At 43.4% G+C, this 24,870-nt stretch overlaps 1 protein-coding gene across 7 annotated transcripts in view; it reads left to right on the top strand.

Moving 5' to 3' along the window:
* The window catches only part of PDZD2 (PDZ domain containing 2), a 192,568-nt gene that overhangs the window by 88,181 nt on the left and 79,517 nt on the right, over nucleotides 1–24,870 (top strand). Inside the window, exon 1 of one of the 7 annotated variants that reach the window (XM_072359496.1) lies at nucleotides 21,460–21,519. The exons of 5 other annotated variants lie outside the window; for them this stretch is intronic. Coding sequence is in view for 1 of the 2 variants with exons in the window: in XM_072359492.1 (XP_072215593.1) it covers nucleotides 22,341–22,429 (89 nt within the window). In the remaining variant the exon portion in view is untranslated. Of the gene's footprint in view, nucleotides 1–21,459; nucleotides 21,520–22,301; nucleotides 22,430–24,870 lie in introns of those variants that run through there. One more of the 7 variants, XM_072359492.1, reaches the window with a different exon arrangement.

The raw sequence follows: 24,870 nt of genomic DNA, 5'->3' as shown, positions 1-24,870 counted from the left end.
CAGAGTACTGAGTGGTACATTTCAGCTATGAAACCATCATAGCAGCTGTGCAACGGAGGATCACCTCCACTGGTGCAGACTTTTGTGGGTAGCATTCCAGATCTTGTTCATTGCTAGTGAAAATACATAGGTGATGGTGGTGACTATGCTGGAAAACAGTGTTATGTAGGTGAGAGTTTGCTCTATCAAAAAGTGTCAGTATGCTCTTTGTATCTGTTGTAGCTTCCATGGAAATAAATAGGAAGCATTACTTTCAGAGCAGTCTGCATAAATATCTCAGCAAAATATTTCTGCATTGTGCGGATCTGCAGACACACTCTGCTTATCCCACTTTGATGCAGCACTCTGGCACCCTTCTCATGCTCCTTCAAATGTCTGCAGAAGATCTGTCATGAATAGTCATGTCAAAAGCATCAGTCATGGGTTTTTATAGTGATTGACATTAATTAGCCTCTATGTTTTCCTGCTCCTCTCCCTCCTTCACCTTTTTAACTTCATGTTTTTCCACTGAAACAGAGTTTAATTTGGAAGAGCAAGACTGTAAATGGCCCTCTGCACCTGCCTGCACTGTTAATTTTATTGGGTAATACTGTGTAATAATGAGGGAATTCAGTTGTGATGGTTGGTTGCTTGCTATCACAGTGTTGATTTCTGAAGCTTTCAGCAGTGGCCATCTCATCTCCTCCCTCCGAAGCCTCGTCCATCTCCTTGCTTTTAGCAGAGTTCTTCCGACTCTAACCATTTCAAGTCAACTGGCATGCCCCTCACCAGCCTCTGCTCCTTGGACTTGGTTAGAGTGAACCTTGGGTCTTCTGAGGAAATGTCTTCCCTTTCTCTCAGTGCACTAACTCAGGAAACCAGTCCATATATGAAACAGCTTTTGGTGATTATCGGTAGCGTGTATGTGAGCTCTCTGTACACCTTCAGTATCGTGCCCCTCCAGTGGTGGCACAAGACCTGGCTGCAGGTGAGGGATGGTCCAGCAGATCGTGGGATAGCAGTGCAGCTCACACACCTTGGTCAGTGGGCTTGTGGGCTGTATGTGATGAGGACCTGTGTTACCAGCATTGGCTTTGGATGTTCTGCATGACTAGCTTTGACTTAGGCTATCTCATTCAGTTTTCTTGCACTGAACAATCAACCTCCTGCCTTATATTTCCTTTTGGCAAGCTCTTCTCAACATGCATTATTTTGATGAGCGTAAGCCCTTTTTCAAATTCCAGCCTAAACTTCTTTGTGGCTGGTTTACATTTATCTTTCCCTTTCTCATCCAAAGAGAGCCTTCCTTTTCCTCCAGTATCAAAGACAATTTCATTCTGTAGTTTTGTCTTCTGAGGGAGGTTATCTTACTGAACTTTTCTTGCCCTATTCCACTTTCACTTAACCTTTCCTGAACTCAGTAACCTGAAATCACATTGTTCCAGCTAAGATCTTACTAGTGTCTTGTCTGCTTTCCTGTGCCTCACTGAGACCTCAGGCAACATTTGGCTTTTTCACAGTCTTGCCATGAGCACCCAAGTCTTTCTGTGGTGTCATTTCCAACTGTTGTTGAGCTCCCAATGTGCAGAACATATTTCTTTAATCCCAGAGTGCATGACTGCACTTGGCCTGATCTTAAGCTGAGCCTCCCATCAGTTGTTTTAGTCCTCAGATGTTCTGAATAAACTTCTGTGCATCCTCTTGAGCTGACAACTTTCCCAGCAGTCTGTTTTCTGCAGATTCCATTTGCACTCTCCTACGTTCCATACCAAGGGAATTAATGAAATTGTTGGATAACTCTGTCCCAAGGCACATCTTTTAGGAAATTTGTTTATCATTTGTCTTTCTCACCAGAATTTCGACATCTGCACAAGCTGCTTTTCTGGATTTTGGGAGGTGGAGCTTGGTTTGGCTCTAATGTGTGTCCTAAATAGTAAACAGGATGGACTGCAGATCTGGGCTGCAGGCAGACTATGTATGTACAGGGTGCTGGCAGGGAGCATGCTTGTGCAATGTGTGAGTGGTGACGGTAAATATTTCTTCTTGTTGGGTGGAAAATGGCTTTGTATTCTGGTCTGTTATCAGTGTTTAACAGCTCCTAGAGAAGGTTTTTCTTCATTTCAAAAAAATCACTGAAAAATTATAGACACGTGAAGATGGTGATTTCAATGCAAAGTGAAGATGGCAATTCTTGTTTATACTCTTACTAGCTGTAGGAATGACCGAAGCTGAAAAATATTAACTCTGTCAGCATTAAGCGCTGCAGACATTACTGAAATAGTATTGTCACTGTCTCACTTGCTTATCAGAGTGTGCTCCCTGGCAGAAGTGGTCTTAGAAAGCTTTCTGTGTCCACTGCTCAGCTGCTAGTGCCAAAAGACCAGAATAGATAATCTCTGTGGGCCTCATCCAAGTGCAGTTTCAGCTGGGAGAGGTGCTTCGTGGTCTCCTGGAGCTTAGGGTAAGCACATACAGCTTTTTCCACAAATAGCAAATACACCAATTGGGTCATTTGGAGGAAAAAGAGAGGGGAAAAAAAAAGAAAGAAGAAAAGCTAATTTTGGAAGCATTCATTGTACGTGTGTAAAATGGCCAATAATCTGAATTATTAATGGGGACTGTGACAGATCTAGGGCATTAGCTTTATACATTTCAAGAATGTACATGTGTGTATCTGAGAGAGAAGGCTGTTCGTGTACGGCAGTCACTTAAATCAGTGTTTGAGGAAGGCCATAGAATACTCCATATCTATTCTCAACTCCTACATTGCCTTTGTTCAGTAGCTCTAACGCTTACCTGGAGAATTTGAGCAAGTTAAGTGAGCAAACAAGCCTGTCCTGATAGCTCTGCAGGAGATTAGGAACTCAGTGGCATCTGCAAGATACTCAACTGAGGCAGTGAGAGCCCAGGCTACGCTGATTTGAAAATGAACAGCATTTGCAGTTCAGCCATAAAAATTCATACGTGACAATTTGCTCTTGAGTGTGGGTACTTGAAGGGACTCTTGTATTAATATGTGGAGAAGGAGTCTGTCTTCAACTGTTGTTTTTTTTTTTTTTTTTTCCTGTTAAAGAATGATCTGAAGGCAGGATTTTCCTTCATGTCTGGCATCTGCTTCCTTTTGCTAATCTACACATCTTCGCTGAGCAGGGAGCCAGGGTTGGATTCATGGAATCTCTGGTGAAGTCACTGGGCAGCCATATTATTGAGTGGATTATTATTTAATGGTTATCAGTGCCAGATTTATGTAGTTATTTACTTTTTGGCTCTCGGACCCATAAAAGCCAATCCATTTAAGTTGTGTGGTGGAGTCTTTTTATAGCTTACTTAAGAAAATGTTCGGTTTGAGACCCAGATACTTTCCATGAAGGTGCAGAAGCCCCAGTTCTAGCAGGGGTTATTTAAGGGAACACTTGTATGCTGGGTGGCCAGCATAAGAAGCTTTAAGCCACAGCCTTAGATTTGCTGAACCGTGAACCGTGAAGCTTTTGCAAAAAATCCTTCCCAAGCAGTGAGCCAGATTTTGTCCTGCTGCCTGGATGCAGCTGGGGTGTAAATGGTGATGGGAAGAGGAAAGGCTGGTGGGGAGGATTGCACCAGTCTGCAAGAGACCTCTGGCCCTGCCCTTCGTTTTGGTTCTGTCTTTTTTCCTCATGTCATCTGAACCTTGCTACCATGGCTGAGGCGTTGTGTGGGCTGCATCGCTGCATACCAGCCTGGGAATGTTAACCAGAGTTATAATGGGCTCTTATTGTGACCCTGTGATATAAAACAAACTCTCTTAACATGTGGTTGTGGCTCGCATGTTGTCACTTCACAGCACTTGCAGTTTCAAAACAGATGCCTGAAATCACAGTGGTTTTTTAGGAACACGGTGTACTCCCTGAGACCTTTCTCTTTGCGACCTGGTTCACTTCTCCAGTACCTGGGGTGCTGCAGGGACCTGGGTGGGTCTGCTGCAGAGCTGCTGCTTGCAGATCCAGTATTTCAAATGCTGACATTGCCATGAATGAGTTTCCCATAGTGCTCAGCCTTAGTGTGGGTGAGGTTCATGTTCCCATTGGAAAGCAAGGGGAAGAGGCAGCAAAGGTGAAGATGAGCAGCGGAAACACTGGATTTGTCTTATCTCGTTAAGATTTATAGTGTTTGCTGTCTTGTATCTTAGCTTAATTTAAAGTACACACTTAGGCCTGGCTTGTTGATAGAAAGTATGCCAAATCTGTGTTGCTGAATTTACAGGCAAGACAGGAGGCCAAAGTTCTGTCTTAACTCCAGTACAGGATTTTCTTCTAATAGGAATGCTGGAGCAATGGCTTATCGGGATTTTGGGGCCAGATCCTCTCTTAGAATAAATAAAGCTAAGCTCATTTACAGCAATTGAGCATTAATCTCTATAAGACTTTTCTAAAGATATATTGTGGTGAACATAAGGAGGAAGAGAGCTCATTATTTTCAAAGAGAGCTGACAGACCAGCTACTGCACAATTGCCATCGCTTTCTTTTTAATCACGTAACTTAAACCATTGAGTGGCCACTGCAGCAGCAGGGATTGTGAATGGATATACTCAAAAGTGCGAGTGGGACGATCCTCCTTTGTGGAAGTAAATCTTGACAAGTAGTTAATTTTCAAAGATCAGACCCTTGAAGCACCAGAGTGAGGTTATGATAGGCTGGAGGACATTCGTGGCTTGGTAAAGAAATGCTGGTGTGTGAAATGGTAGTTGATCCCAGAAGCAGCAGGAGCGCTGAGCCAGGTTGTGTTATCTGCAGATTCCGTTGCAGCAATGGAAACTACACAAATGTTGGCACAAAGGGTTAAATGAGATTAACTAACCAGTTTCTGCAGGGATGGCAATGAAACTAAATGCACTGTTCTCAAAACTGCTGGGGTGATTCATTGGAGAAGTGATTTAACACGCAGTCCTGACCTCTATGCAGTTGTTGCACAGATGAAGCAGGAGTGTTGCTTCCCTTAGAAAGGGCCTGCTGTGATTTATAGCTGCTCCACGCCTGACCAGTCCCCAAAAGATACTCAGGAAGTTAATGGTGTTTCTTATGCACCTGTAGCTGTCATGTTGGTTTTGAAGACCCTCTATGCATCTTACTTTCTGGGGAGACTTAATTTTTCTGTGTCAAAAAGGCTACAGACTTCAATTCCAGGAAGAAAGAAAGAAGAAAAAAAAACAACCAAAAAGTTCCCCACCCTGATGCTGTTTTTAGACAGTTGCCTTTGGCCTGTGTGACATGTCTCGCCATTAAGTCCTAACAAAACTGGTTTTGTGTTGGTAGTTTAGCAAGTAAGGCTTCGCAGTTTTGAGACTGGCTTTATGCCTCTGGGTTCTCTGGGCTCTTCCGTAGTGTGTGATCTGTGCTCTCTGTCCCCATAGGCGACTTGAGTTGCAAATTTGTGACTGCTTAAGTTTGTTGGCTTGTTTGAAGATTATCCAGAGTCCATTCTTCTTCAGAAGAGAGACCATTCTTCAGAAGAGAACAGACCATTCGCTGGGGAGAATAGACCCTTCTTTCTCCCCTTCCTTCTTCTTTTCTCCCCTTTCCCTGTCCTGTCCTTTACAGGGGCAGGTTGCATCTGTGGGATTTGTATGGGAGCATCTATATTGTGTAATAAGCGTGTAGGAGAGTGCATTCATCACTGACTGGACCTCATCAGACATCTCACAGAGTTCCCAATCTGGTGTGCTTGCAAAATAGTTCTTCATCTCTTCCAAGGCTGTAGGAGCCACCAGTTTGGGTGGGGTAGATATTCATCATTGGAAACATGAAGAAGTTGAAGCTAAACTAGAAGCCTGTAGTAACCAGTCCTGCAGAAGGAGGGTGTCTAAAGTAAATAGCTAATTAGCTAGTCTTCGCTCCACCAGTTCTCTCTTGAAATCAAAACTGAACAAAAATCTTTTTGTCCTTGGAGTTTTTAACTGGAAGTAGTTCTCCTTGTAACAGTAATTCTGGAAGATCTGCAGGGTAAATTTGTCCTTAGCTGAGAGCAGAGCTGTTCTGTTTGTGCAGCCCATTTGGATTAGTAAAACAATGTGTTTGGTGTAGACAGCATGCTTTGCTGAGAAGTTATGTGGGAGAATGAATAGGTGAAGCTGGGGGCAGTGGGGACAGTCCTGCAGAGGAACCTGGTCTTTGTGTAAGCACAGCCTAAGAAGCTCTGAATATAATGAGTGTCCTGGATCTGCTCACCATGAGACTGACCCTGAAAATGGTGGTGTTATGAAAAGCGCATCCCAGTGTTTGCATCCACTGCCATCTGGGTGCTGGAAACTCCTGGTGGAGCCAGACCATTTCCCAAGTTGCTGGGGAGTCCTTGAGATTGGCTGCAGGTTCTTATCCTCCTGATTTCAGTGTCTCTTGCCTTGAACAGTTGTTTGTTGTGTCTGAAGACAATTGCTCCGTTCTTCTTAACCACGTCAGGACTGTAAATTAGGTTGCTTCTGCACAGTGACTGTGTCTTAAATCTGAAAGTTGGCAGAGCTGCCTCCCCATTGGCATCTGTGTTGTGTTTGGGCACTATGGTGCTTGGGGTTAGTGTCAGCCTGGTGATCTCAGCTATGGGATGTCACTGATGGGCTCCTCCACTCCATAGCCTCCTGCCCTGCTTGTGTCCCCAACACTATGTCTTTGTGCGCATTTAACTCTCATTTTACTCGAGTTTGTGCATGCTTGTAGGTGTTATGTGAAATTATGGGATGGCCAACAAATGTGGCATCCCAGGCTTTAGTTAGGTGACTGGGTACCAGTTATATTCTGTGACAGTTTTGTGATGGACTGAGAGGTGCTTACATTATTATAGCCTAACTTTGCAGGGAATTGGAAGTTTTAAACGTGTGACTACAGGCAGTGTCCTGTGAAGCTGTTTAATAATTGATATTTATGAGCACAGTCGGAAGCGCAATTGTTACCCGACAATGCAGGACATCTTCATTTAATCAGCATGTCTTCAGCGAGCCCTGGAAATGCACGTGCAGGGCGGTGATGACGCAAATTAAAATCCCACTTCCAAACGCAGGTGGGGACGCGCGGTCGCAGCTGGACGGAGTTGTAGAGCCCTCTCCAGTTTCCCAGTGCTGGAGCTGCTCCTACTAAAAAAGGGAAATGGCGAGAAATGTTTGTTTGGTTTTGGTTCTTAATCCCCCTGTACTTTTCGTTATAGCTGTTGACTCTTGTTTTTATTTTTTTCTTGGCACTACTTGATTTGTACAGAAGTTACCCACACGAGTGTTTCGCTGGCTCTTCCTGTCCCATTCTGCTTTGTTATGTTATGCCGTTTGCCATATAAACATCCCAAGATGATGTTTAAATCCAAATAAACAGAGTTGTCATGGCAATTAAAAGAAAATTGTGGAAGCACTTTTGTTCTTGTGTAATGCCTCATGTGATGCCACATTCATAAAGGCTTTCACCGTGGGTAGAAGGGTCTCACTGTTCGGAAGAAATGAGGAAATCTGTATATCATGAATTACTTGCTAGTTGTGATGGAGCAAAGTTGTTGCAGCTCCTCTTTGAGCTCTCTGGTACCTTGAGCTGTGGGTGCATGGTGTAGGACAGGTGCTGAGCCCTCGCAGTCCATTCGTTTTAGTTGGTTGTTTGTGCATCTTCCTGTGTGATTTGTGGTGAGTCTCTTTTGGCCTCTGCTTGGTAAATGAGCAAAGAATCATTGTTCTCTGCCCCTGACAGCACCATGGCCATCAGCAGCTGACAGATGCTCATAAAGTTAGGTCAGTGATACTCCACTGCCAGATGACTGTAGTTAAAGAAAAATTTATAACTGGATAGGGCTTTTTATTTTATTTTATTTTATTCTTTGAGTATTGATTGATTGAATTTAGGTGAAGCCAATAGAATTTTGGACAGATGAGAAACAGATTTTTTTTTGTGAGAATTCCTTTTGTGTATGTTTGGTTTAAGAATGCTTTTAATACTTGGCTCAAAAGAATTTAATCTTTCTTTTCTTCAGAAGAAGATCACTTCATAGCATGTCGTACATTAAAGTTAATACAGGTATTCAGAGTGCATGACAGGTTTTCATATATAAATTTTTAACACAAGAATACTTTACATACCAACAAATGCCATCAGCTCATTCTTTTCCTTCACTATATTCTGAAATCATTTCAGGTCTTTAATCTTTTACAGACGTACTTTCTTAAAAACAGAACTGTAAGTCTGTGGTTTATATCACAGTTCCATTTTCTTGACCAAATCTTATCTTGGGGCAGGTACATTAAATATGAACCTGGCAAATGCAAAGTGTTGTAAGTAATTACCGATTGTGGTTTCAGTGCAGAGGTTGCACAAATAAGGAACATGTGTGTTTTGGAAAACATCCTAAAATGTGAATGTCAGACTAGTTGAAAGTACTGTAAGGATTTGGATAAGGAGGAAAAAACACTAAATATGCAGCTAAGTTGAGAGAAATGCAGAATAAAAATGGTGCAGTTTTATGCTAGCAGTGTACTTCTGAGATTGTCAGGATCTTAATGCAGAAGTCATTTGCTGAAGTTGGTTGAGTGTTGTGCAAAAGGCCAGACTAGGTAATTGCAGAGGTCTCCTCTGACCATAACAGCTTGGAGTTGGGTAGCACCAGCTGTATGCTTCCAGCGGCGTAGACACAAAATGTGTAAAGTCCTTGTTCTGAAGAGTTTGTGATCCAAACAAGATAGATGCAGAATAAACAGGATGCGATGGAGAACTCCAGAGAGGAAATGACTGGGATGTGATTGTTTGTGAAGCTGTAGTCTTTGGGGGAGTTCTGTAGATTTATAACCTCTGGGTGTCACATAAGAAATGAGCTGAGGGGAGGACTTTGGATGGACAGAGTACAGAGAGAGAGAAAATATGAAAGGCATTGCATGCATTTGGACACTTGGGGAATGGAAAACGGCCCCCAAGGATGGGCCAGTCAGTGTTCTTACTGGTGGGAATGAGGATTGTCTCAGTCTGGGTTTTTACAGTCTGGCCATTGAGTGAGAGTTGTCTGCACACTCCCTTTGCTGCATCCCTGGTGGTGCTGGTGGCCCTGAGGAGTCTGGTACCCACTCCACTCAATCCAGGGCTCTTCATGTATAGAAGGAATCTGTCCCCTTGTTTTTTAGCAAAGGGAAATGCAGGAAGGGTGACTGTGTACCCAGGGAATGGCAGTGCGTTTGGGACTGCCGTTTCAGCTGTTTCAAGTTTGAACATCTGAGGTTGCTTACACAAACGGAAGCTGCAGCAAATAACTCTGGGAATCCCCTTTCAAAACATTTACATTCAGTATTAGGGCTATAAATTAAGGAAAATGGATGACCACTTCAAGGTGATTAAATATGCATTATTAAAAGGGCTCCTGAACACGAGCAATGCACTTAATGCTGGCATTCCTGTATATTGCCATCATGTCCCTTTGCAGGTGCGCTTGGACTGCCAGCTTGTTGGTGTGCATGGAGGCAGCTATGTGTTAGTGTGTGAGGATCAGACACACGTGCATGGCCAGCTGTGAGCTTAATGGGGATCTCTTGCCTCATTGGGACCTCTGGACAGAATTACCATCCAAATAGTAAAGACCATTACAGTCTGTATTGTTCTGTTTAAAATATCTTTTAAGCTGCAGGAATTCCACATGATAGATTCCTTTTTCCATGTGCAGTGAAAGCATTTTAAAGCCAGTTTAAAAGAACATCCATATTAATTAAACTCTATAGATGCATTTTGAAAGAGCATTGAGAGCAGAGAGAGGAGACTTTGGGAGCATGCCATTTGCTACCTCCTATCAAATGCCAGAATTTGTTAGCAAATAAGGCTTTTGGATACCGTCTCTGCAGTCAGTGGCTTTAGAGACGTTTCTCTCTGGTGATAAAAGATATGAGGTTCCTCTGGGTGCTTTTAGTCTGAAATTTTTGGAGGGGTGGATTGCTGGGTTTCTTTAACTGATAGAGACAAGCAGTAACACAGGTGTGCCTCCCTTCCTTACTCCTGCACACTGAGGGTGACTTGCAGCAATGGAAGAAATAGTAGGTTTCACCGGGAGCAGGTAGGTGTAAGCAATAAGGAGACTGGTGAGAGCTTGGCAGGGTGATGCATAAAAGCTAATTTTAAGAAATTAGGTTGAGTTCTTTTGCATAATGACTGCTTGTCTCAGTTAAGGTTTGCTGCGGCCCATCTCACTGGGGTGGTTTCTGTGTTGTGCCTTTTTTCTGTGTCTTTGCCCTTGTTCCTGGGTGCTCCCACAGCTGCTGAACATCTGGAGGTGGGACTACTTTTGAGTATCTGTAAAGCACCATGCTCATCACAGGTATTTGCTTAAATGTTTCATAAGTCTATGGGGCTCTGCTCCAGGCGATAATCCATAAACATAAGTGGGTAGGATTTTTGCTGTTTTTGCTAGAGGAGGTTTTGGCAGTGAAGCCGCAGCCTGTGGAGTCTACCATCAGAGTGAGGATATTGGGCCACCTAGCAAATACTCATGAGAAACCACTCCAAATGTATGTGTGTGCAGGCAAGGGAGCTTTAACTAAGTAGTTCCTAGGGATGAACCACACAGTCTGCCTTGTGTCTGCTGTAACAGCCTTTAGCTGAGGTGCATCGCTTGGGATCAAAAATTGTATGATCCCTTCTGCAACTTTTTGTCTTCCCTCCTCTCTTGCTGTGGGTTGATGCCATGATAGAGGCCCTGTCCGCATATCAGTGTCTTCCTCTCTTGGCACTGGCAGTTGCCTTGATAGCTGCTTCTTGTTGGAGAGCATCATGTTGCAATGACCTACTGGAGAGAGTGCTTGGTAAAACACAAGTGTACCAATTCCTGTCATTTAGCCAACCTTACACCTCCTGGAGATCACATCAAGGGATGAGCTTTTATTGCAGGTCCTTTCTTAGGATCCCAAGGCTTTTATTTTCACCCGCTGGCCTGGTTTTTGATCTGTAGCTAAAGGGAGAGAGTATTAATCTTCTACAGCAAGGCGAAAGTCCCATGAAACCAGTCAGATCAATCCATCTGCTTTTTGCGAGAATAGCAAAATTCAAATGAGACTTCTTATCTGCACAGCTTGTATGTTTTGGAGTTGGGTTAATTGCCCTCATTAGCCTCATTTCTTAAAAGAAATGCTCTTGATCTTAGCCCTTGTGCCATAAATACAATCTGGGACAAGTCTGTGAAAATAAATAACACATTGATAAGGCTCATGCGATGAGTTCTGAGTACCCTGATCCAGCAGGATCTGTCATACTGACTGTTTCTGCCTCTCCTTGGAGAGACCCTTCAGATTGTCTTTTGGACTTCAGCTGGTAGGAGCTACCAGTTAAAAATGCAGTCCATGTGATTAAGAAGTACTGCCGTCTCCGATAATATTCAGTACAGCTTACACTTGTCAGACTCTGGAATCTATTTACCAAATTCTTTTCAGACAAGTCGTTTTTGGCACTTGGTAAAGTTTCCTTCCATGTGTCCTCCCTGGCTGAATGCTAATTTATTCAGAAAGGCTCAGCTCCAAATACATGAGACAGTATTTTCAGTCTCTCCTACTGTCTGGACAACATGGTTTGTGGAGACTTTTTTTCCTTCTCTCTCCTTTGTGCCTTAATTTCCTTAATTGTATGGTGATGGTGACGTGAACGGTGTGTACTTACATCAAGTGACACTGTGTTGTAATGGGAACACGGATCTCGACTGGGAAAAACTGGATAAAAGACCATTATATTCATAGAGTACTGTAAGTATGGTCAAAGTGCCTTTGACAGACGCCATCTCTGAATTTTCTATTCTGTAGTGATCCCTCTACCTCTGAGAATACAGCAAATTAGCTGATCTCAGCTGAATTGTCCTAAATATTCTAGTTATTTCTGATGTTTGAACCAGTAGCAGGAACACATGAAAACCGTGAGGAAAAAAGGATAGAAATTACAGGGTATGCAAGAATAGAGATTATTCGGTTGGAAGTGGCAGTTCTTTCCATTTTGTCTGACCTTGTGTCTAAAAAGAAGTTGTAGACCTTCTTGAATGACATATGAAATGTGTATTCGCTTAGACCAAGCTTTTAGGGTGGGAGTTGTTTCTCCTTCTCTTCTTACTACCGTAATCAGTTCAAGTGTCTGTATTGCTCCCAGCTTTGCAGCACCTGATTGTTCATGGCAGATTAACAAAATGCAGAAATTAAAATAAGGAAATGCTTTTGATCACTTCTACAGTCTGTGAAATAAGACACAGTGTTCCCTGCTCTCCATGAAAGTGCTTCGTTTAAGTAAGAGTCACATGAAGACACACGTGAGCAGCAAGATGTGCTTTTATGCTCTGCCAGCATGGAGGTGTCCTGTCCTAGCACCAGGCTTGTTTTACTTTATAACTTGCCTGTTTACCCTGAATGTGCCCCACGCTTCCCAAGGCATTGGATCTGCTCTGCAGCAAGCATTTGGTGCTGGCGGCCTCGTGGTCTCACTGGGGACCTCGGGTGCTGATCTCATGCATGCACCTGCTTTTGTAATTCCTGAACTATGTGTTCTTAGACTGAATTCCCTGCGGGTCTGACTGAGGAGGTGATCTCTGGGTGTGCCGACTGGTCATGCGTGAATGCACCACAGAGTCTGCATGCTAGTGGGCTCTTGTGGCCACTCTTTTATACATATATATATAAATGTAGTCAGATGAAGTCAGAGGAGATGATGCCCAACTTTCTGTGGTTAGGGCAGTTGCTCATGAATAATGAGGGCATTGTTAAAGCCTGAATCTAAATATTTTCTGCTTTGTAGTATAAATTTAGTTTTTTTGTTTTGTTTTTTAATGAGAGGTAAGCTTGAATACATCCTATTAATTACCTGTTAATGTTCCTTTGTTGCACATGGTCTGACTAACTCTTCCCTCAGTCATGTTGAAACCTTTGACAATAAAGATTTTCTTGGCCAAGACAAGAGAGCCTCTTTCTTGAGACTCTGGTCTTTTGAATCAGTTAAAAACGAGAGCAAGCCAAAGCTTTCTAATTTAGGGAAAGGTGTCTTTTTCTCACTAGGTGATGTCTTTGTCAGGGAACTTGTTACTAAATCTGTCCTCTGGGTTTGGTAGCGCATAGAAGATCCTCCTTGTCAACCAAGTTTGAGTCTGAAGAAAAACAGTCAATTAAATGGGGAGGCATTGGTTTCACCTGCCTACCACACAGAGTTAGTTGGTGTCCTCCCAGTAAATTACAGCTTGCAGGAGGCAGTGATTCATCCCTGCAAGCACAACAGGTTGCTGAGCACTTGTTTGTCTAGGGCAATATTCCGGCCTGTTTGCAGACTTGCTGTTTTCCTGTAGGAGTTTAGGAGCAGATTGGCACATGGAGTTTCTCCTGAAGAAGGAGCCTTAGAAAATAAAATACTTTTCAGCACTATATGCGTGCCCACGTAATCAGACAGGTCGTGGGTGAAATGCCACATTCCTCCTTGCAACACTCCGAGGTTGCTGTTCAGTTGCATCACTTCCTTCATTTGCCGATAGAGTTGCTCCATGCACCCTGGTGCTGGCACGTGGCTGGGGATGTGGAAGCACAGCCAAGCACAGCACTGATGGAGGTTGTCCTGATCCTGTCTTTGCCCTTAGCTCATCCCTGGATTTGCTTTATGGCCCTGGGCAGTCACATTAATCTCATTACAGGTTTCTCCATGGCACAACAGGGATAATAATGCTGGTGACCTGTGTGGGGCATGGTGATGTGTCAAGCTTTAGGTAATCCAGTTTAGCATGTGGATAAATAAGGAATGCCAGCCAAGCCCTGTTTGCTGATGAAATACTTGTTTCTTACCTCTTTGTGGCTCCAGGGCCATCAGAAAGCCCACAAACATGTGGGATGTAGACTCCCTTCTCTTCCCAGTGCAGGGACTAGTGAAACCTGCAGCAGCCTGGGTTACAGTCCATCTCAGTGGTGGGACCTATGGTGTGTGCTTGTTGTAATGGTGTGCAGTGATCAGAGGGACATCAAAGGAAGCCTACAGGACCATGGAAGTAAGTACGGCTGTTGCAAAAATAGCCATGACAAATTGGATTAAACTTCACAGAGAGGAAACTGCTCTTACTCACTGCTGAGTGACATGTAAAGTGAATTTAGGCCTCGGAATATCATGACGTGATTTATTAGTAATCACTTCCATAACTTTTCTCATCTATAGATCTTAAGTGGCAATTAGTATGAAGGTGAGAAAGTATTATTCTCATTTTATTGAGGCACAAAGACATCAAATGACCTGCTGCAGGGCATTTCATGAGTCAGTGGCAGGGTTGGGCATAATGCCTGCTTTGAGGAGGATAATTTTTGTACGATTGGTTAGTGTCTGCTGGTGCCAGTTGTGTATGTGATTTGGTTAATAATTGTGAACATGACTTGAAATTTTATGGAGTTGTTCACTGATTGTGGGTCGGAGTGTTGCCAGAACTTGCTGTCAGCAGAGGCTAATTCATGCTAATCTGTAGGCTTGGTATAGCACAATCCAATTCATCTTGAGTAACGTGTTTCTCCTTCTAAACTCCAGTGACCATTTCTATTGCTCTGGTTAACAAGGAGATACCTGCATTTTTTTAATGGGCAATATGAAAAACCCTTTAACTCGTAACAGCTCTGCAGGTGTCTTAGCTTTTATGAAAGTAGTCTGCTGCCTTCTTGGAGCACACAGCCCATATTGGAGCTGTTTTTCCTCCTTGTCCAATTAAGCCAGATAATTAAATCTCCAGTTTTAGTCATAGCCTGTATTTTTAATCCTGTAACTGAGCTCAGCCTGCTACAGGAAGTTCTCTGCATTTCTCAGCACAGCAAATCCCTGGTAAACATGGCATTAGATCCAGTCCCATGCTGCTTCTCCATATTCATCTGTCTTTGCATAGCCCAGTACTTTTACGCTAGGGTTTCCTGTGCTAATGGTTATTTTATTTAAATGCCAGATGTACTGTGATTATACTTTTAGCTCAAAGTACAGGAAATTTTTTAAGTGTTAGATTTAGTTACCTGTACTTGATGTTTAGAGTATGAGCACAAAGTTTGTTTCTACTGAAGCTGCCTTGACCTAATTTGACAATCAGATATTAAGCTGGAAGTTTCAGATGTGAAATGGCAACATCTCTTCAGCAGTATTAATCACTTCCTTGCTTCTGCATGCATTGCACGCCCTTTGTTTGAGAGGAGAAGCTTTTGAATCACCCTTGTGCCTTACCTGAAGGGTGTTCTGTGGTTGTAGAGTGTAGGTGCCATGGGTGATGTGACAATGAGCTGAACTGAAGAACTTGCACCTGAGGAGCTTTCTGCAGCAGTGCTTAATGAACGTGATCCAAGAAGCAATGTTTGAAGGTGCTGCAAATAGTCCTTAGCTTTGAGGTTAAAGAAATTCCAGACATCTCCTCTTATTTTAATGTTTGCCTTAATCCTTCACTTTGGAGGTAAAGGAATTCCAGGCGTTTCTTCCTGCTTGAATTTTTGCCTTGAAGTCTGTGATGCAGGAATGGGGAAGAGCAAGGACAGCTTTACTCTTTCCTTCTCTGTACCTGAAGCACTACCTAGTAGACAATGCCTTTGGAAATGCATTTAACTAGGTCTTTACTATCTTCATTTTCAGCTGAGTTTACTGTTATGAGAGGGGCAAAGCTGAGCACAAGAGGTCAGTTAAACAAAGATGAAAAGAACACCCATACAATGCTTGGGTTGCTTTCCGACACTTGAAAATGGAGGTTCAGATTCCTTAGTTCTTAGCTGAGATCTTTGGTCTGGTCAGGCAGAGGCCATGAATAAAGTATGTCTGTACAGAATAAGCAGCACTGTCAGCAGAGCACTTTTTTTGAGTGGTGGTGGTTCTTCATCTTGCCTTGGGTGGCTGAGTGTAACAGCTTCTGTTTCTGTTGTTCCTATAGCATCTAGAGTCCCCATCTGGTTCTTTGTGCTGCCAGACAATGTGGTAGATGTAGAAATCCTCGTGTGAAGCCCATAGTAAAACCATCTGAGTGCAGGGACTGCTGACCACTAATACTAGTCTGTGCATGGTTGGATCATCTCCCTTTCCAACACAATGCAGTTCAGGAATGGATTTTATTAGATGGCACACACATTCATGCTGGATTTATACCATACACAAAAGAGCAGCGTATAGATACCCATGCAGCTCTTTTATGTTGACCTGGCAGGAGCTGTAGTAGCGTGGCCCTTTTCAGTCAGCGCAATTCAAATCCCATTTACGTGATCTAAGTTTGATTTCTTGCTAAATAGTGTCTAGAAGAGCAGAGTTAATTACACTGGGAGCAGGCCTGTACAATTGCTTTTAGAACATAAGAAGTCAGCTTGGACATTTCAGCCTGCAACATCAGTGCCTCTGCAATCGCTGTATCACAGTGTTTTCAGCCCCTATTTGCGTCATCAGGAGGCCTTTCACCACGTCAATATGACAATTTATGTGATATATGGGGCTTCTGTATGTTTATTAGCTCTCATTGATTACTGTCTGTTCTGAAGACAGATTATTAATTAGCACAATGGATTGCTAGAGTGGGGGAGTGTGTCCTGTGCGATGCTAGCATGGCCTGCTCCCACATCTGGAAGAGATTCAACGAGGGATGCAGCTGTCAGCCGTGTAGTTAAGAATGAGGTAGGGTCAGCAATACAGAGTCAGCCTTCCTGCCTTGTAGAGGGAAAAAAATGAGAGTTTAGAGCAAGGACAGAAGTACAAATGAAAAAGCAAAAACATCCCCCAGTTTTTAGGACATGATCCCAAATGGGCAGTGCTGTTAAAATGATGCTGGCTCGCATGTTATGTGTACTGGGAGAGAGCTTTCAAACAACTGCCTTGGTGTATCTATCTCATGCTGTTTCTTTCCAGGCTTTTTGGTTTTGTTTTGTTTTTCTTAAGGAATGCTGTCTTCTCCCTCTCCACTTCTTAGCTGGTATTTTATTTTTGCAGGGAAGAAGCTCAGTGCAGATCAGTAGTTCAGGAAAAAAAGAAAAAAGAAAAAAAGGAAAAAAAAAAGAAAAAAGCCAGTAGTACCGACAGACCATAATTTTAAGGGATTGGATGCAGGGGAATATTTTTTTTTGCTTTCCACATATGGTGGTTTCAGGGCTTTTGCAAGCTGATGGTACAGCTTGGTAATATCTTGGTCCTCCAACACAGAGAATCCTTGATGCCTGGTTATTCAATGATATAGGAGGGAGAACACCTGGAAAGCCATGTCTGTATGTACTAAAAATGATGGGGGTCCTTGGCACATCCCTGTGCCTCTCCATAGCAGCTGCTTTCTGGGGGAGAAAGGCATAGCTGGGACTAATGGGATCCTGAGCTGAACTTTGCAGCTTTGCTGTACGCCTGTGGCAAGCTGACCGAAGCGCTGCTCTTCGTGGGTATGCCTGATTGCAGGGTGTGTCATTGATTTGTTCTGGACAGTGGCAGCTTCTCTGACTTCACTGCAGTTTTCAGAAAAGGGGAGGGCTGTGATTTCATTGTTGCAAAATGTGTTGACTGCTTCATCGCTACTGAATATTCTTCTTATTATTTCTTTTCCTGGAGCAGAAGGCTAATCCATCTTTAATTCATGCTCTGATTTTACAGAATTAGAGTTGAGTTCCAACTGTTTTTAACAGATAAAGTTCCGCCATTTTAGCTGTACAGGTGCTGTTCATAGCATGTCAAAGCTGTAAGAATTCGAGCCAGTTCCTGTAGTTGTGGATAAAACTGGAAGGAGAAGGAAAAACCAGACAGAGCTAGAGGATGATCAAAAGTCCAAGAGGTCTCAGAAGCCCCTGTGCCTGGGAGGGGGGGAGGGGGGTGTTAAAAATGGGACACAGATGTCAAAGTGCCTTTGGTGCTGTCAGACCTGCCATCCCCTGAGTTCAAAGGACTCTGGAGCTGCCGAAGAGGAACCTGGAAATGGCCTGGCTTGGGAGCAGTTTGTAACTACAAATTGTCACTTAACTTCCTTGCTGTTCCTCCCATCAAATTAAACTCGTGGCCGTTGAGCTGAAAGATGAGGCTGTTTGATTGGATTTTGTGGGCTCTAATCGCTGCTGTGATGTTGCTGCCTGGAGGCAGGGACTTGCAAACAGATCTTTCCAATAGGAGGATTATAGCTGAGGCGGGAGTGCTGGGTTTAAAGGAAGAAAAGTTTAAAGCTGTCATATAGTGGTTTCTAGTCTCATGAAAAAGGAGAGGATTATAAAGCTTTTGTCAGGTGGAAAAAAAAATAATAATAATAAAACTAGCATTGTTAGAGGCCTGATAATGGAAAATCTCCAGGACAAACTCTCTCGGGACCTGCATTAAGAAAGGGTTGTTCCCCACAAGTATGGGGTGAAGTGAGATCTCAGAAGGCGTTTCAGGGAGCTATCAGGGGTGTAGGCCTCCAGTGTTTTGCTTCTGTGGAAGTTTTCTTTAGCAGAATGGGTAGTGGAGCTGCTCTGGGATCAGGGAGTCCAGCAGTGCTGTGACTGCCCCGTGTTCAGTCCGGGAGCAGTGACTTTGTATGGTTTGTGGGTTTCTTTCAGACCCTTTCTTTCTGTGCACTTGACTTTGTCTGTTCTAGGGCATTAGCCAAATACCACTCAGATGGTATGGGGGAGCTGCTTCATTTTCTTGCCCTCTTGAAGCAATGATGACATCAGTGATGACAGAACGCCTGATTCTGACTTCAGTGCTCCTTTGGTTCCCTTTGGACAAGTAGCCCATGCTTGATGCAGGGATGCTGGGGGGATCAGAGCAAGAAGTAATGTTGGAGGCTCCATCCAGCACTCCCTGGTAAGGGCTGATATATTTAGTCATGGTAACCCTAAAGCATCCTTGTGTTGCGATTAAGCGTACTTTCTGTGGCAGGATTTTAAAATACCACCTTTGTGAAAGCGGCTTCTTCCTGTGCCTTGGGAGATAAGGATTTAAGGATGCCTGTAGAGCATTGTGAGCTGGATGGATAACTGCTGTAAGTATTAATTGTCTCAGAAGGAAATGGTTTTGCACTAATTGGCAGAAATGACTTTAACAAGATGAATCAGAGCTGGACTACTGCGTAGCACAGTGATAACCCCTCTCAGCATAAACCACGCACGTCCTCATCTGCCTCTGATATGCCAAACTGGAAGATGATGCTTTGCTCAGGTTTTTCCAATGCTAATTGAGTGTCTTGGGGTTTGTGAACAGCTGTGTAAAGGCGGTGAAAGAGCAATGGGAGGAATATGGCTGGAGGACCTGAGATGGCATCTCCAGGGATTGGCACTGTGGAAGAAGCTGAGTTGCTGGAAGGAAATGTGCATGGTGGTCCTGCCCCAGCAACAGCTCTGTCAACCTCTAAGGCTGTGTGAGTTGCGCTTTGTGAACTTCTGCATCTTCACGTACGGTGGATAGGGGAGCATGTAGAAAGAACCTGGAGGCTGCAGGAGCAGTCCCACCGATGTCTTCATGCTGCTGTTGTGGAAGCAGTGCTGACTTGAGCAAACGTAACCCCTGGTTTTCTTCAGACAGCCACAGGTCTCCACAGACAGCCAGCAAGGTTGCTCCAGCCTGGGGCTTCTGCTATTAAACTGGGTGTGCATTTTTTTCTTTGCATTCTGCCTTAAAAATCCAAAACTTTGGACAGAAACGTTATAGCTCGAGTCTGTTTCTCTGCGGACATTAGGCTGCTGAGACACTTGGACGGAGCACAGGATATTTCAACGTGTAGTAACTTGATTTTTCATTTTATAAACCCTTATGTAAACATATTGTTTGGATCGTTGGGAGTGGGTTGTTTAACTTCTGTCTACAGTTTGAAAAACACCAAGAAAAAAAGAGCATGAGAGGGAAAAAGAAACAAAACACTACTTACATCTCCAGTGAGCCCCCGTAACACTTTCCAAATGTAAAAGCCTCTTAAGATATGGAAAAGCAGCAATATTATTTATACTGCGTTTATGAAAAGACTGATCAAAGCGGCACAACTTTGCTTGGCTTTATTTAGCATCAGTGACTGCATTAACGTCAGGGTGCTTATTATTTTAGCAAACTCAAAAGTTGTGGGCTCTGCAAAGAGTAAAGCTGGCTCTAATGCATGCTCAATTTATGTCGTGTTATGTGCCACGCTGTCACAGCTCGCTTTGTGCTCTGATGGCTACACTTCTTCACGTGCCACTTGAAAAGTCAACTTTTTCTTTGGGGATTGGGATTTCTTTTTTAGTAACCACTATTTTTTCTTCTCTTTCCCCTTTCTGAAGGTTGCTGGGAAGTGGGCAGGTCTGACCTTGGTGCCCAAATTTTGCTCTGCAGGGCAGCGCTGGTCCTGGTTGTGTTCAGCTGAGCGGCCAGCACTCCCTGCACACAGGTGGAAGGGGATTAGCTAGATGGCATTCATGTGCCCTGACTCATCGTGCCCAGCTGCTATGGTCAGGCAGTTTTCTTGGCCACTAGCCACGCTGTGAAAAGGCCAAGCAAAAACAGACCCATGAAAAGTCCAAACATTCACGATAAGGTGTGGGTGGTATCTGCTGCTTCCCATACAGGCATGATACCTCATACCAAATCTTTTATATCTTGTGCACACAGAGGATGAGGATGGTGGGAGTAGCATGCATCAAACACACAGGGATGTTTAACTGAGGGGGTTAGTACTAAAGTGCTAGTGTACCAGCAAACTGCATGGCTTGTTAGAGCCTGACTTTAAGAGGTTGATCAGATCAGATAGGAAACTCAAAATCTCTCTAAAAAGCTTTACATGGGGTTTTATGAGTGCTATTGTCTCTCTTTCTGTGTACATGGTAAGGCAATGGCTTTTGTTTTGTCCTGTGAGCAGTGACCATGAATGGAAACTCGCAGCACAGCCCAGCTCTGAACATTGCTGGCGTGGGACAGCAGCCTTTTGACATGGCATAGTTCAGTGCTTTGTTTTTGAGATTTCTTCTTTTGTAACTGCTGGTCACGTTGGTGGCCAAAGCAGTGCTGCTTTTAGAGCAGACAAAAGCAATTCCTGTTTGTTAGGCATGTTTGAAATACTTTTTTTCCCACGTCCTCTGGATTTGAGAGGTTGGCTGTGATTTCTCCTCCTCCAGATGGCCGTGTTTCTCATATGAATCAGGTACCATTTTAATACCTTTGTTGGGTTACTGAAGTGGGTCTCTTTTTATTTATTTATTTATTTATTTTTCTCTTTCCTACTTCCTCCCCTTAGCTGTCTTTTGCTCAGTTGTAATTTGACCTTACCACCTGCTTGGAAGTAAAGATGATGTGTGAGCCTGAAAATAAACAGTGATTGCTTCCTTCTTAGACCCCTCTTGTCTCCATAACATTGCGGTAAGCAAGGAGAAGCTCAGATCTGCTCACTTCCTTCTATACTTCAGTACAGAAACCCTTAACTGTCTGTTCAGCAGCCTTAACCAGCTAGGCTGGTGTCATTGCTATATTATTTGTATTCCAGTAGCAACGATGTAACTGCAGTTTTTAATTTACTGAACAGACTTCAAGGAAATGTGTGATGCTTAGTGCATGCTCACTGTCTTTCATACACGGCTAAATCTCAATTACAGGGAGTAATGAGGAGCTGGTTTGGATGAAGCTTAAAGTTGCGCTGTCAGTACATGTGTAACTCAAGTGGTAAGACTGTGGTTTGTGTTTTTGTGCTTTCTCTGTTGCAAATGGTGCTTAGGGCAGTGGTGGGCATGCTGGGTTCCTGCCTGTAGTGCTTGGTGTTGGTCACTTTACAGAGCTCTCCTGCTGCTGGTGCTGGGTTTTGCGGGGCAGAACATGGTCAATCCACAGCCTGTCATGGTCAAATCATCCAGAATTGGCCATGTCTTGTTGCTGAAGAGCTTTTTGTTTTCCAGATGCTTGAAAGATCTGAGCAGAGCAGACAGATATTTCCATTAACATATCATGCAGCCAAAGGTTTCCCCATTGCAGGGGCAGAGATGGCAGCTGAGGCCAGAGGGGCTGTATGTATCCTTATGGTTTCTGTGTCACATCTCTGGCTTTTGAGACCAAAGCTTTTCCTGGTGTTTTGCACATGCCTTGCTTCCCCCCCATGCCAGAGTCGAAGGCATCCCCAGGTTCTGGGAGCTTTGGGTCCTGCTACAGGTGCTCCTCAGGTGGCACCAAATCTGGGCAGTGGAGCTGAATTTTGGGGGATACAGGCTGCATTGCAGAGAGGAGTACATCCCAAAGCTGGGCATGGCCTGTATAACTGGAGTTGTGGCTCTGGTCTTCTGTCAGTATCCTCATTGAATTGTTGTGGTACAATATTATCAGCTTCTAGTTGATGTTGCGAAATCGTGATTTGGATTAATTTACTCCAGGGTATTTCACTTTGAACTCATTAAGAGCTCTCTCTTACGCATATCATTGACCAAAAGGGAGACACCTCTGTCATGTGAGTGCCAAGGATGTGTTAGCAGATCTTGAGCAGTGCTTAACAAGGGATGAGAGGAGGAGCAGGGAGGTCCTTGCCTGCTCCATGGAGTTCCCACCCCAGGCCTCACTGCTTGCTGGAGATGAAATGTGGGATCTGGTATGTGAGTCCTTGGGTGGCTGGCTAGCCTTGGAGGTGTCCTTAGTGATAGAGAGCAAGTATTCAGTTATTGCCATCGCTGCTGTAGGTTAAGGACCTCCTTCTTGAGTCCTTTCTGACTAGGTCAGTAAATGTATTAAGGAAATTAGTAAATTGAGTAAATTATTAAGTCAGTAAATCTAATAGGGATTCAGGGTCTGCCCTCCCTTCAGAGTTTGAGTAATGGTGATTATGTGTGTGTTCAGACTGCCAAGTTAAGACTTGTATCCAGACTGCTGCTCCAGGCCTGCTGTCCTGGCTTTTAGCTTCTGGTCCAGATCCAATACATTAGAATTAATGTATGTATATTGGCGAAGCTAAATAGACCTTAAAATATGATAGATGTTAGTGAGATATTGGTGTGTTCTGTTAACAGCTCTTTTTCATATATATTTCTAGAGATCTCTGTTTTGAGATAAAATTTAATAAACCGGAGGAGGTAACAAGCTTTTATGTGAAGCAAATGGCTTTTGTGACCTATTTTCAGGCAGAGCTGAAAGTTTACGCTGGGGGCTGCTGAGCAGTGCTGCAGGCCCCATCACTGCTTTCCTGTCCAGAGAACTGGTTTTAGTCAAAGGATACAGAAGGAGAATAAGAAGAATATATTAACTAAGTTTACGTGTGAAACTGCAGTGACACAAAATAGACGAATAAATTTGGTGTAATAGCTTTATAGGGGTTTGACTATTAGGTAAGTCAGCCAGCTCGCTTTGCTGAAGGCAGGTTTCTCTAGGTGGTGAATTTCATCCTGAATCCCTTCAGGGTTCAAGTCTTTCTTATTTTTACTTCTATTTTTTAATTCTCAGATTGTGCAAGTAATCTCTCTTGCAAACTGAAGTTTGCCTGTGGCGACTCTTCAATGGCATTGACTCTGAGTATTGTCCAGAGCTAATTAAATCAAGGAGTATTGATCAAATAGTTGGTTTCCTACTTTGGCTTTGTATTCTCCTTGCTGCCTTTTCCCTGGTGTCTGCATATGCATTTAGGAGAAGCAGTGGAGGAAAGAAGGACTTCCGCCTCTCTTCCCTTGAAAATAGTGAAGAAATGGTGAGAACTGGGGCCTTGTAGGGGGAGAAAGATTGGAGAGGAAGGGCAACCCCTAACGTGGGAAGATATGTCAGGATTTTCAAGGGGCAGGAACATCTGGAGAGCTGACAACATCTTTCTCTGCTGTTTGCCAACACATTTCTATAGGGCTTCTGCCAAAAACTTCCCTAAGTTAGGGGCTTTAGTCAGAGTGACTACAAGGAAGTCTTTGTGAGGACAGTGCTGCCTCTTGTCCCCTCTTCCTTCTGGTAGCACAGGCAGCTTAGGCCGGCTCTGTTTTGGGGAACATACAGTGTCTTCATGGAAAATGTCAAAACAGAAATAACAGGGCAATTCTGCTTAATCAAATGAAGCATGAGGTTATGAGCAACGTGACAAACAATATGAGCAACAGCAAACCTGGTATGTATCCAGTTCGACTGAGGTGATAAAATACTTTGTATTTCACTGTGTATTGTAGGGATGGTTATGTACACAGGCACAAAATCAGTAGAGTGCAACAGGTTTAAGCTTAATCAACCTTTTTCAAGTTGGTAACCATTCTGTAGGATTTTTAATGATCCTATAACTTTTATTAATATCTTAGGCCTGTATTAAAGACCATTACATCCTCTAGTATCTTAAATTTAATGGCTATGCTCTTAAACATCCCTAGGCCCCCAGCATTGAGCCCATGGTGATAGTATCCAAAACCAGGCTGACAGTGCTTCTCAGGGTTGGTTCCATTATCCATTGATGTTATCTGCCCTTTGCTTCTAACATATATTACGTTTGTGTGGGCGCTGTAGCATCTCAGTCATGTTTATGACCTCATCTTGTCTAATGCATAAAACATATGGTACTTGTATGGCATCCATATGAGTAGCGTTTATGCATATGTATCTGTATATGTTTCTATATTTGATCCATGTGAGAGCAAATATCCCAGCCTAAAAAAAAATTCAGAGGAGTATAAATGCTACCACATTTCAGAGACAAGGCTATACCATGCTAATTTTAAGGTTTTGCATGACACATACGAAACTGTTAATAGCACTTCAGCACTGGGAAAGTACTAAATAAAATAAGATCATTGGGTGCATGATATGTGGTTTTGATGGTTTCTGTCTTTGTTTTTAATATTTTCATACTGATGCATAATAATGGAGGAGGGGTCATCTTCATCATGGAAACAGGACAGGATGGTGATGAAGATGGCTGTGGATCTTCTGTTTCCTGGGTGTATGTGGTTGCTGAAGTGTTTATTGTTATGCTCAGTTATGACAGTTTGTTCAGATTACCTGCACAAGTTGGCACTTGTTTGAGGGACTCCATCCTTAACAGACTTCTGTCTCCAGTGATAGCATATGTCCGAA

Source organism: Excalfactoria chinensis, chromosome Z (assembly GCF_039878825.1).
Source record: "Excalfactoria chinensis isolate bCotChi1 chromosome Z, bCotChi1.hap2, whole genome shotgun sequence".
NCBI classification, from domain to species: Eukaryota; Metazoa; Chordata; class Aves; order Galliformes; family Phasianidae; genus Excalfactoria; species Excalfactoria chinensis.
The sequence above is the reverse complement of the archived record's forward strand: the minus strand, read 5'-3'. Positions and strand labels throughout refer to the sequence as shown.